The 13,803-nt window shown below is 40.9% G+C and overlaps 1 protein-coding gene across 1 annotated transcript; it reads right to left on the reverse strand.

The window, feature by feature from the left end:
- Window positions 1-1,298: 1,298 nt before the first annotated feature.
- On the reverse strand, window positions 1,299-12,811 carry LOC115576028 (phosphoribosyl pyrophosphate synthase-associated protein 2). The gene is made up of 11 exons (XM_030408498.1): window positions 12,658-12,811; window positions 10,431-10,591; window positions 9,101-9,153; window positions 5,998-6,064; window positions 5,707-5,879; window positions 5,485-5,600; window positions 4,777-4,832; window positions 4,219-4,367; window positions 3,790-3,860; window positions 2,822-2,968; window positions 1,299-2,722 (listed from the first exon to the last, which is right to left on the reverse strand). Exons 2-11 carry the CDS (start codon window positions 10,511-10,513, stop codon window positions 2,564-2,566), a joined length of 1,074 nt encoding a protein of 357 aa, XP_030264358.1. The 5' UTR covers window positions 10,514-10,591; window positions 12,658-12,811; the 3' UTR covers window positions 1,299-2,563.
- Window positions 12,812-13,803: the final 992 nt, after the last annotated feature.

Genomic DNA, 13,803 nt, shown 5'->3' on the forward strand with positions numbered 1-13,803 from the left:
ATGCAGGATCTACTGCATGGAGTGGTGGGAATATGTATATAGATCTTGCACTGAGAAAAAGACACTGTGCAAACATTCGTGTTAAAATACTCCCGTTACAAGAAAACGTCTTGCAGTCCAAGCCCTACTTAAGAAAAGAACCAAAAAATAGATTTGACTAAGACTACCACAACCCCAACATAGGCACCTTGGATTGTGAGATGATTAGTGGGACAGTAAATAAGACCTACTATATCATTTTTTCCCCCCCCATTATTTTAGACTTTTACTTTACTTTTGTTTGGGAGGGGGTCAAACCCTTGGTCAATATGATCCTTTTGGGCCTCAATCTCAAATGCAAATGTGACACAGTGCCCCAAATGCTGCATTTATGAAGGTTTGATCTTCAACAATGCATTCTATTTTATACGCTACATCTATTTAAATGCTGAATCTGAATCTCAGGGAGAAAAACAGAACTCCCCCACCCTTCATCTGCAATTAAGTTTAACGACAACAACGTTTGGGTACTTAGACCTTTATCAGTTTCATCCAGGTTATTCCATTCCTGATTTGGTCACAGGGTTCTTACACATTTTTCAAGGTCAAATTCAAGCACTTTTGAAGCACTTTTAAGGGTCATTTTTAAGATTTTCCAGCACCTTACTGCTGGGGTAAAATATTTATCTAAAGGAATATATATATACACACTTGTGATTTTTTTCTTCACTTTTTATCACAATTATGTACATTGTATCATGCTGTAAACATCTAAAATTATATTCTATAATAGCAAAAACTTTAAGAAATTAGTTATCCAGTCTGATCCCAATTTTGTAAAAGACACAGAGTTATAATGTCAAGCACTTTCAAGCACTTAAACTAAAATCCAAGCACTTTTCAGACCTTGAAAACACAACATTGAAACTCAAGCACTTTCAAGGATTTCAAGCACCCGTACGAACCCTGTGGTCAGCCATTGGTCCTCTCCTACGCACCTGTCGATCTGTAGGCGTCCAAAAGCTGTACTCTGTGAGTCTGAATCTCAAAAAATAAAAAAGGAATGCCTCTGGAATGTAATTATGTAGGGATATAAAATGCAGGTCAAAGTTTTTCCTTCTCCAGTGTAATGCCCAACAGTAATTTTCAAACTTTTGCACCAAAAATCTCCAAAAATGTGGACATTTGCCAACATGGTAGATCAGGCCGATGAAACATCTGACCCGCTAAAACATTAGCATGTTGACATCGTTACTGTTTGTTAGCATTTTTGCCAAAGAATGCAAACATGAAGCTTCAAAAACACCACAGAACAAGGCTTTCTTTACCTTCTCAGGTCATATTTATTCAGTTAAGTGCTGAAAATAAATACAAAACATTTTTGGAACACATCTGGTAAAGTGACAAAGACCTGCTTCAGTCAAGTTTTGCTCATCAGAAAAAGTTTCACTTTACTTTTCCAACTTTAGCTGCAGTTTGGAACTTGGTTTTTCTTTTGAAAACTAAGGTAGAATGTGTGTAACATGTTCACTCCCCCCATTTAGAATGAGTTCAGGAATCAAGGACATTTACCCATTTAAGAACAACCATCCCATTTCTAACCAGAGAGTAAAACTACAATTAATTCAATTGTGGAAGTGTGACCTTAAGAAACAGTTTATTCATGAGATGTGTTATATGGATGACTTATGAAAAAAAAAAAAGATTGGACAAGTACACTGCCAGAAAATGTTTCTGACATCCAATTAACCAGAATGAGAGTATCTCTTGTACCGATTCCAGTTCAGTTTAGCATTTAGAAGTTTGACACCAGATTAGCATCTACGTGCTATGGCAACCACAGACATATGGCTAAACTAACTAGACTGGCAGCACATTCACACACTACATAAATAAACAGAAATCTGACGGAGGGTTAAACATGCACTCCGGTACTCTGCATGTGTTGATGAGTCTTCATGGATTAATTACAATGACCATAATGAATTAGCTCTGTAAGCATAGACACGGCTCTGTGTGGGAGCAGTGAAGGCCTGCGCGTTGTGAGCATGTCCTGTAGAAGGCACTGACTCTCTTTCTGATACTATGAGTAATGGAGATTGTACTGCAAAAGACATTCAATGCTAACAAATATCGTGATCTACCGCTAAGATTTAACATCGACATGGATTCATTAATTTCTGTAGAAACACATGTGGGGGGGAAAAATGCGAGACGAGGTGGAGGGGACGAAACTGGGGAGACAGAATGTGATACGAGTACAAAAAACTGAGGTGTGTACATTTAGACGAGACAGCAGCCATTGGAGAGATGAGCAGTAGTCTATTCACGTCCAATCAGGAAAAAAGAGTGTCCTGATTGAGTGTGTGTGTGTGTGTGTGTGTGATGAGCCATCATCTATGTTAGGAAAGGGTTAGCATTAAATGTTAGGATACAAGTAAGAAATGGATATTCTTGTGTCTGTAGCAATTTCAGTGTTTGACATTCAGCCCCATGTTTTTTGTCTGAAAAGATCCAAAAAGGCAAATGTTGTGTATGTTCCTGCGTGCGAGGCTGTGTGTGTGTGTGTGTGTGTGTCACACGTTCAGTCGTCCACTCCGATATTGCGGAACAGGTAGGACATGGACTCTCCGTTGTGGATGCGGCGGATGGCCTCCGACAGGATCATGCTGATGTCCACCGTTTTGATCTTCGGACACTGGAGCTTCTGGAGCTCGTGGGGGATCGTGTTGGTCACCACCACCTGGGGGGGGGGGAGATAAAAAAGAAGAAAGAGTGAGAGGGAAGTCAGGTGGAGGTTAAGTTCGACACCGCAGGAAAGATTTCAAAGTCCAACACTCACCTCATCGATGGCCGACTCCTCTATGAACCTGGGGGCATCACTGGAGAGGATGCCGTGTGTCGCCATGATGAAGATCTTGTATGCCCCTCTTTCCTTCAGCGTCTCGGCTGCTGCCACAAAACTGTCGACGTCATCGATGATGTCATCCTAATGGGAGGAACGGATCTAATCAGCTCTCATCTTCAAGCCTTTAAAAGTCGCATGGCGCCCTCTAGTGAAGACATTTAGTGTGTTGTGACGATGGTATTTTAAGAGGAGCTTTTGTTTACTGGGCCGCTGTTCACAAAGACGTATTTGTTGAGCTTCCATTGAAATCTCCTTCAGGCATGATAAATGTTGTATGCATTTCCACCATCTATTAAAAGAGTACTTAAACTCGGTTTCAACTGAACTTTGACATTTCCTTTGTTCTGTACGCTGATTATTTCTACATCATGTTGCCTTCACAGTTCTCCCTTATATAGCAGCAGCCACTGCTAGAACTAAATAAACAAAAACACTGTAAAAGAATGAGATATTCTCCTTGGCCTTTTCAGTGGAAACCAGACAGGATTTCCTCCTCCTATTTCATAAAGTCAGCCGAGTGTCAAACTGCTGAGAGTCACTGTTCTGCCCTCTCTACAGCTGCAGAAACACCAGCTGCTTCTTCTCTGCTGATTAGGTTTTTTTCTTTCATTCTTGTCTTTCTCATGTGAGTCATGTTCTTGCTCTGTAATTGACATGAATTAAAACGTACTGAGGTATAATGCTTGGACATTTAAAAAAAAAAAAAAAAAAAGTAGTAGAATTACTGATTCTTTGTGCCGAAGTGCCAAATAAACCAAAACAAAAGAAAGACGTACTTTTTTCAGAAGATTAAAAAGTAAATAAAACGTGTTCTTTTCACTTCCTGTAAGGTTTATCCACACAGCAATATCATGTGTAAAAAGTGACAATAATGTGTTCAACCCAGTTACACCACCACTCACCACTATGATGGCGATGCGTCCTCCTACATCTCCTACCACAGTGATGGGAGGCTTCTCTTTAGGGATCAACACTGGAAACCCAAACAAGAAGACACACAGAGAGAAACAGTGAGAAGTGTTGTGTTTAGAGTTCCCATGAAGTCAAAATTGATCTCTATATCTCGTTTTGGGGTCATTTTAAAATTTGTAGTTTCCTGGAAAAAGATTAAAAAAAAATGTTGATGACTCATCCTAGACTCAAACATTTTTATGACGCCACAATTCATGGTTAAGAAAAAGGACGCCGACAGAGTGGCGTGTTCCTGGGGGCTGGGCCTCACCAAAACACATAACTTTATTTGTTGGATTTGGGTTAAAACTGGTTTGTATTTTATGGGAGGATTTACAGTTGTGTGAGTGTGTGTGTGTGTGTGTGTTTGTTTGTTTTACATGGTATCTCCATGCTGGGGTGAATTGCTCCGGTGGTCTTGACGGTGGGTGGGGAGTGTCGCCCGTCCACCTGGTCTGACTCTGCGTCCTGAGCTTCACCGTGGATCACAGCTAAACCCAGACGCAGCCGCTCAGCAAACGACTGAGCTCTGCACAGTCACACACACACACACACACGCAGGAAAATTCACTTACTATGGTTGTTTTAAACAACTTCCTGTGTCCCATCATCTGAACTCTTAAGGGTTTACAGGATGTAGTACATCAAGTACACAAACAAAGGATGTACAGGAATATGGAGCATCGGTTTTGCTTCCATAAAAACAGTCACTGTGTAATATCTGAAAGTGCAGGCTTTGGCTCCCCCTAGTGGCAGTATGGGTGCTAATATATACAGGAGATGCAATATTGGACCATGACTTCCCAAGGGAAGAATAGAGTGGTCAGAGGGAGGAACACAGGTTCATGATTAACATGCTAGTTAACACAATAATATAATGAGTTACAGCTCTGCAGCTCGGCACAGATTCATAAGTAGAGCGAGTGAAGAGAAAGTACCTTTTGGCAGAGGATGGCGATTTGGCCACAATCACAGCATTTCTGTAGTCAGGGATCTGAAGGTTCATGGGAAAAAAAGGGAGAAATTAATTGCAAGATTTGCATATGATTGACCCTCCTCCAAACAGGGATCATCTAAATATTGCTTAGCAACTGTAACGGGGCATGACAGGCCTATCGAGCTTTGGATTTCTCTGCATGTTGAGTTGGGCTGAGGGGAATGGATTAAACCGTGTGTTCACTTGCTTAAAAACAACTAGTTTGTTTTTTTTTAGAACTAGTTTAGCACAATGGTAATCCGGCACCAAAACACATTATTGTTTTGTTACAGGTCACCTTAATAAGAACGGCCCCTCTCTCAACCAACATGTCCACTGTGCAGTATTTGTAAGGGTTTGGGCTAACGTTAGCAGCTCCGTCCTGCTCTTTATTAGATCTGGGAATCAAACTTGTTGTCCGACTTAGCTTTATGTTTGGTCAAGCTGACCCTGAAAGTGTTTCCCCTTGTATGATCTAAAATTAAGACATTAAACACACTGAAAATAAGAACAATGAACAAATCTAACCTCCGTCTGTAGACTCCAAGCCCATAAAAAGGTTATGTAATAACTCAATAATTCATATCAACACTATCTTCCTGCGAGTGCTGTAGTGTTAAAGGTAAGTATACAAATTCGGAGGACCTGTATGCAAATCAAATGTTGTTACCTCTTCCTGGATGTACTGCAGGAGGAAGGGCGAGGCTCTCAGATTGTCCACAGGGATGTTGAAGAAGCCTTGAATCTCTTTCTGATGGAGGTCCATGGTGATCAGGTGGGTGAGACCTGCACAAACGCGGTCAGGTTGACACTGATGACATTTGCAATCACGGCAGTTGCAACAATGTGTAAAAACGTGTGCCGTGGAGGGACACACACTTGTACTTCTTACCAGCTTTACACATCATAGAGGCGATGAGCTTTGAGACGATGGAGCCTCTCTTCCTCATCTTACACTGCTTGCTGTAGGGGAAGTAAGGGAGGACGCCTGTGATGCTTCTGGCACAGGATGTCCTGCACGCGTACACCATGATCAGCATCTCCATTATGGTGGTGTTCACGTCTCTGACACGGCCGAGAGATGGAGAGAAAAGAGGGGGGGGATGACAAAGCTTCATATGAGTGAGATGTTTCAGGGGAAAAGCGTGTTGAAATGATCAATTACGCGCGTCTTCTTTCTTACTTGGACACTGTCTGGATCACAAACACATCTTTGCCTCTCACCGACTCCTGGATCTGCACCCGCGTTTCTATGGAAACAAACAGGACATGATAGCAGGAGGAGCAGCAAGAAAGTGCGCACACATAAACACGCATTTATGCACACACTCCTACCTCACAACAAAGCCTGCAGGGCCCGTCAGCTTCATTAGAGCTATGTGAGCCCTTTGTTTTCTCTCACACAAACCACCCCCCCCCCGCTGTGAGAAAGTGTAGACACTAGCATTACAAAAATGTGCCTCCCACAGTGAAAAGATTAGAAACCAACAAGCTTCCTGGGCAGAGCCAAATGTCCAGCAGAAACACACAGGGGATGGAATAGTTTGAGTGTAACAGGGAATACAAGTTTGGGAGCCAAGAAACTTTGAGCAACTCTGAATAATCCCGGTGTTGTATTATCATCTCCTCTACTGCTACGTAAACCAATAATGACTAACACAGGCGAATCGGAAAACCCGAGTAGTTTTTGCAAAATGTTCCTGCCAGCAATAAGATGCGTTTATGCTACTGGAGAATTTATTTTTCTACATCTAACATTTCGACTGTACACCATTAAATCTCACCTGCAGTGAAAACAGCTTGAGGTATGCAATCTACCATGCTAAGGATTTGCCCTTTGCTTTGTCTGACTTGCATCAGCATTGTGTGATAGAGCAGGTAAATGCAGTAACGGTTTGAAAAAAGTCTCCCTGAGAACTGGTATTCTGCAGGCAAATACATTGTATGAAACAGAGATACAGTAAGGATGATCAAATCTACTAAATATAAACATGCATGGAAATTGTGGTAAAGATAACAACCAGTTGGTAATTTCTCTGCCATCAGTTGTTTGTATCATGCTTGGACATAAACCCATTTTATAATATTGCATTTGGTTATTAAAGGGATATTCCGGTGTAAATTTAATCCATGGTCTAAATCACCGTGAAACTGTGTTAGACTCCCTCTCCAGAGATCAAGTTAGCAGACCGCTAATTTACGGAGTTTTATCAACCTCAGAAACGACCGCACGACAACAATACACTGCAGTAAATGGATCCAAATATAAACCGCCACCAAAAAGCCACAAATAATGCTCAGAACAGCACCAAACTTCAGCAACAGTACAAATAGGGTCTCAGCACATAGTCCGGGGCATCTAACCTCCGCTAGCTTAGCTGGATTTCTATTGTGAAGCGAAAAACAGATTTCAACTCTCCTCCATCAGCTTCCAGGTCGGGGAAGTCCCGACGCGACGATTACCGAGTGCAGTTAGAAATGCTCAATTCCGTTCTTTTCCCTGTCCGCTCTCGATAATAACTGTTATAAACTGGCAGGTAAGACACATATGAACTTTGATTGCTTTTCCATGGAGTCATAATCATACATTTTCATCAATGAGCCGCGGAACTCTACTGCACTCGGTAATCGACTCGTCGGGACTTCTCGTCAACAGGAAGCTGCTGCAGAAGAGTGGTAAATTTAGTCAGCTTTTCAGTAGAAATCCAGCTAAGCTAGCGGAGGTTAGATGCCCCGGAATATGTGCTGAGACCCTATTTGTATTTGTATTCTGTTGCTGAAGTTTGGTGCTGTTCTGAGCATTATTTGTGGCTTTTTGGTGGCGGTTTATATTTGGATCCATTTACTGCAGTGTACTGTTGTCGTGCGGTCGTTTCTGAGGTTGATAAAACCTTAGCGGTCTGCTAACTTGATCTCTCGAGAGGGAGTCTAACACAGTTTCACAGTGATTTAGACCATGGATTAAACTTACACCGGAATATCCCTTCAAGCATAAAACATAACATTACAAAACAAAACTTTTCGGATTTCGTCCTAATACACACTGTTTCATGATAAGCCAGAAAAGGTCGCCAGTGATTATTACATTAAATATCAAATCATTACATAACGAGCAATATAAATGTGTTTCAAGTCTAACCAATTGCCTGTTACATTAGCGAATAGCAACTGACCTGAACATACAGTAACTGTATATCAAAGATGCTGATTTGATGGCTTCCCTCACACTCCTAAGTCAGAACCATGCACAGGAATACTCTAGACACGTAACCAGCAGATCTGCAGTCAATATTGGTCAAGGCAGCCAGTGTTAAAACAGCAGACAACATTATATGTCACGCGACACGCTTCAGTTCAAATAACTTGTTACTTTACACAGACGGTGCTCAAATTCCAGTTGACCTGATGACATACACAATGGATAAGCACTTTAATCTCGTGCGTCTTCACAGCGCTCATTTCTTTGTTCCCACAAATTCTAATTAGTAGTGTGATGGATTCATTAAAACTTCCCCTATATCTGAAGGCATGCCACACGGTTATAAATAGTTACAGTGCTTCTATCCAAAGTGCTTTGTGCCACTCTCTCTCACACACGCGCTGATGGCACGTTGGGATGACCATTTAGGGGTCACGGGTCTTGCCGAGGGATCAAACCACCAACCCTGTGATCAGAGGTCGACCTGCTCTACCTCCTCAGCATCCTCATGGTTTTATTTTTTAATAATTATTTTTATTTTGTCTTTTCGATAGTAAGTTTAATTGCTAAAGCCTTTTGGTGTTCATACAGTGTCATACAGAAATTTTTCAAATGATCCTTATTTGTTGTTATGAGACGGTAACAAAAGGCTAACTCAAGAGAATGTTATCTATTTCCAACACTTGCACTACAGTCTTTGTTTTTCCAAAATAAATGGAAAGAAACCTATCCTTGTACTTCCCCCCCCCCCCTTTTCAGAAACATCAAATCGTGACTCCTAAACTAGGGTATGAAGCAAAGTGTGACTTGTAAGTACTGGGAAGACTGCATAAATAGACTCCATATAAGTGGTCTGGCTTACAAAGGACTTCAAAACTTAAAAGTCTCATCCCTTTGGATGATTTTAAATGTTACATTTTTTGGATCTTTTTAAAGATGAAATTGTTTCTGATGCTGTTTAGAGGTCCTTGTGCGTATCTCATCTGTGTCCTTTTTTCCCTGACCTCAACAGGACTACCTGATCAAAAAAAAAGGTTACAGTAATAAGCACATATTTACAGTCATGCCCTGACAGGCATCACCTTACCTCTGTTAGCCTCCTGGTACACCTGCACCTTGCCAAGTTCCACCCCCAACCGCCTGAGAGGGAGACAAAGAGTAGTTTTTTTTTCCCCCCAATAACAAGAGAACACATTAAAAAAAAAAAAAAAAAAGTAAAGACACACATAATAATACATTATTAGTACAGGCAGTTATTTAGTGCCCGGTTGCTTCTCTTGAGACTGACCTGCTCACTCTACAGTCTGTACATTGTCTCCCTGTAAACTGTTAACCTGCTGTGTTTTCCTCCCCGTCTCACACACACACACACACAGCGTGGAATGTGGCATCTGATAAGCTGAAATACTCTATTTGTTTTATAAACATGCACAGACTCAAATGTCCTTGTGGAGTCCGGGGGTGCACTTTGCGCGTGTCAAGCTCGTCCTGCAGTTTCTGAATATTTTCTTTAAAAATAAAAGCATGAAATATGGACAGTGTTGCGACTCATCATGCAACTAGGTATTCTAAAGAGGCTACAGATGCTGTGTTCTGCAATTCATTTTCACTGAATTTATACTCTTTTAGCTGCAGGGACAATATCCTAATTGCAACGTTAACGAAAATCATGGGACTGTTTATGATAATAGTTCACTGCTCTAGGGTGAGTACATAACTGTATTTCACCTTAGGGCAGACGATTGGCTTTCGCCTCTGAGCAGTTTGCTATTGAAGGCATATTTTTCTTCATTTGGAGTTTCCAAATCCGCCCTCAGTCTCTGCTTGGACTGAGGATTAGATGACAGTTTTACAAGTTTTACGAGAGAGGGCAACAGCCAACTCCTACGAGAGATGGTATTCTGTCTGATTGGTTACATGTCATGAGTTTTAACTCTGAATAATCTGAGTCTGCAAATTGATTAATAATTAAAGTTACTTGCTCTACTGAAGATCTGGGGCATTATGACGGCTACTGAATGGGGCTGGGGCTGCTTCTGCATTACCAAGATATGATAACAAGCTGCAGGGAATACTATCACTTAACCGTATTTTATTTTGCTGCGTCATTGCTGTCTTATCTGAAGCCCTGTCATGCTTTTTAGTACTGGCTTTGGTTTGCCATAGTGTAAACACTACTCACTTGACACGTGCAGAACCAGAAATCCAAATGGACACACCACACATCCAAACTTGGCTTGCAGGAAGGCAAAGTGGAACGTGTTTTTTCTTAACAAATCCCTGTTACAGTTTACAGTTTCAATAGCCTCTTCTTTTCATCCAAGACAAGAAGGTCAAAAACATGTTCCTCAAACGTGTGTGTGTGTGTGTGTGTGTGTGTGTCTTTTATGTCATTGCTATCTTCATCATGCACTCACTCTGCAATCCTCTTGCCCAGCTCACGGCTGGAGGGGTGTGAGTTGGCCGTGAAGATGACCAGGCCGCCCTTGGTGTGGTTCATGTCTCTGGGGTCTCGGCCGCAGCTCTCCCCACAGTCAGGCAACGGATCCCTGGGAACCCACGCTGCGCTGAGCCCTTCCTGTAGTGGAGGGACGGGAAGGATTACTTCCTTAAAAATTGACGTGTCAACGCTCGTAAGTAAAGTAGAGGAAGAGGAGACTAATCTAAATTAAACTAAATTTGCAAGCAGACTGATGGTTCTCAAGAAGAGACTCTGTCAAACAAAATAAAGTTACGAACAAGCACTAAAAACAACCTCAATCTGAAAGTCCAACCAGGAGAAAAGAGCATCACACGTCAGAATGTGACCGAGTTTCAGACAAACTTCCTGCAAACAGCAAGGAGGAGTTCTCCTTTCGGATTGAACAACTGCAGTCTTATGACTCCATTACAGCCACAACTCATTTTCAATGGAGCATAAATCCAAAAACCTTCATCGTCTTTGAGGAAGCTTTGCTTATTTTTAGTCAACCTTTAAGGCTTGCTTTGTGTCCATACATAAATATGCTGTTTGCCTCTTTTAAATCCTGAAGAAGAGAGAAATGCTTTCCTCTTTTGGGAAAGCTTATAAAAAGCTTCAACCAGGCCTAAAAGTAGGACAAATGTGCAGGATATATATCCCAATATTTGTAGGGCTGCAGCTATCGAATATTTTTAGAATGGAGTATTCTACCGAATATCCCATCGATTAATTGGGTAATCTAATAAAAAATGATTTTGCATTATTAAACAATATAAAATAATGCATAACATAAATGACAGGCCTGTTAAATAGACCAAGCAATTGGCTTTTATTCCTAAAAAAAAAACATGCAGGTATTTATTCCAACTATTCCTAACACCAGGAGTAAGGGAGTGTGTTCGTTCATGTGTGCACGCGTGCGTGAGGGAGTGAGAGAGAAGAGATGAGTGTGTGTGTGTGTGTGTGTGTGTGTGTGCGTGCGTGTGTGTGTGTGGAAAGGAGTTATTTGGTGTAGGCTATTACTCTCTTGCAATTTAACGCGAATTAGTTTCCACATCTTAACCTGATAACTAACTCTCAACTCTGACCGTAGCGGTGTGTGTCCGCAATAACAGACCGTGTGGAAAAATGATCCCTGAGCTAAGCAGGCCACATGACGCGGGTGACAGAAATTAAACGAAGCCTCGAGGCAGAGATTTTGCTTCGACCATTTTTCGTAATCGAATTATTCGAGTTACTCGAGTAATCGTTTCAGCTCTAAATATTTCTGATAAATTTCGTATAATTAGATGAATTATAAATAGGCCTACTGTGTATTTCCATTCAAACCAAGTATACAAGTTATCAGAATTTATTATTAGCTTTGATATAGTTTCATTTTCAAAACATTTCCTCCCTTTCAACTAATTTACAAACTTCATGGCTGATTTCTTCATTCATTGCCCATGTTCATACATTTCCCGTGATTTACGTTCTCATTGTGTCTGTTTTGCTTCATGAGGTTGTGCATTTGTTGTGATATATAGATATATCTGAGTCTGTAGGTTTGTGAACAATAAAGCAGGGCAAATACAAAGGCTGGTCTGTGGCCAGATGCAATATGCAACCATGTGCAACCAGAATATGTGCGACTTAAGACAAAAAAATAAATAACAGGACGGGTAATTATTATCATTATAATATATTATCTTGACATTGCGATCTTTTAGGGAGAAATTGACCTTTAATGAGCTAACGCGTGCATTTGACAGGAGGTATATATCGTTCAACCCAACTATCAACACAGTCACGACATTAGCTTCCTCACGTTGCTAAGCTAGCAGGACAACACAGGATTTTGCCTTTACGATGCTGCAAGTTATATTATTCGAGGGTGAATGAGTTACCAAGTTAAACTGTGCGCTTAGATTGTGGTCGGAATTACTATTACAGACAGCTAGACAGAGAAAGTAAAATAAACGCCTGCTAATATTAAATGTCTGGCTGTAACATCATGGGATACGTTAGCGTTAGCTAACGTTGACACAAGTACTAACGCGATAGCTCGCAAGAATTAATCTTGCCATGGCGTTACGTTCCTGCGAATTGATTTTTCATGCATCAGAAAGCACGTCTTTCCGCGCAGCAAGCACAAAACAGGATTGCGACTATCAACTTGAACAAAGCTGAATAAAACTGCTCACCAGCTTGTAGGTTATGTCCGGTTACAATCTGCAACCAACTGTATTTGAATATACAAGCTTCCAGCCCTTTTTCAACCTGTTCCCCTCACTCGACTGCCTGCGATGTTCAGTTGTGATGGACTTACGGCCGCGACCAATCACAGGCCAGGGAAAAATAAAAAAGGGGCGCTGTCAAGATGCATTCACGTGCTCTTTGTGAAGCCCTGTACAATTGGGCTGTCACGAAAAAGCAATTCATTACCGTCGGTAATGATTTGAGTGGCACTTAATTTCAAAATACAAACGCTATTTCTTCTAGTTTTGTGTACGTGTAGTTTTTCCCCATCAGAATTCAGTCGTTAAATCAAATTTTAAATTATCAACAAAACCCATTGTTACATGGAGCTTTTCTAGTTTCCTTCATCCCGAAAGTATGTGAACTCATCCTCCAGATATTTCAAAAGTGAAAGCCACCAAAATAAACCAGTGCTGCACAACAAAGTGTTCTTTTGTTTTTTTTTAATGTTTTATTTATATATTTTGTTTTAAGTTGAAATCCTGATTGTGGGAATCTAACATTCCTGCAATTTGATGTAACTGCAATCATAGATGCACATTTCAGTCACCGACTTATCCTGAAATGGCCAGAAAAACACACACATTTTTACTCATATTTGCTCATTCTCACAGTGACTTAATCGCTTCAACAAGACACATCACTGAAAGCCCTCCCTGGAAGTGTATGCTTCGTGACAGGCCACTTGAGGGCAGTGTGTTTTTCTAGATGCTTCACCAACCGTCCCTACTTCAGTTCTTGTTGAAATAAAGGACATTGAAGTTTCAAATAAACATGTTCTTACATGAAACAAAGACAAAAAAACGCTCACTGCACGCTGAAATAGAACAGCTATTAAAATCCCTTGTCAAGTAGATACCAGCATGCAGTCAGGATGAGTCACTGCACAAGGAGATGCTTTTGGTTGGAAATGGAAAGAGTTTGTGAAGATACATTTTATAAAGCGATTAGAATGTTAAATTCAACTGTTTACTAAAATATCATTAAAATGGTTTTCTTATCCTATATGCATCTGGGCAGCTAGCAACCACATATAGAGAGATTAGATAGACAAGTAGAAAGAGAATGAGAACAGGACTCTTTTTTTTTTA

The sequence above is a fragment of the Sparus aurata genome, chromosome 23 (assembly GCF_900880675.1).
Source record: "Sparus aurata chromosome 23, fSpaAur1.1, whole genome shotgun sequence".
Classification (NCBI taxonomy): domain Eukaryota; kingdom Metazoa; phylum Chordata; class Actinopteri; order Spariformes; family Sparidae; genus Sparus; species Sparus aurata.

Bases quoted from the DNA above. Each gene is read 5' to 3' on its own strand.
- LOC115576028 (XM_030408498.1), bottom strand. From the start codon at position 10,513: ATGAACCACACCAAGGGCGGCCTGGTCATCTTCACGGCCAACTCACAC. The intron at 6,065-9,100 runs GTAAGGTGATGC...TTGTTTCCATAG, and splicing joins GTACCAGGAGGCTAACAGAG to AAACGCGGGTGCAGATCCAG. The intron at 2,969-3,789 runs GTGAGTGGTGGT...TCCTCCCATTAG, and splicing joins GACGCATCGCCATCATAGTG to GATGACATCATCGATGACGT.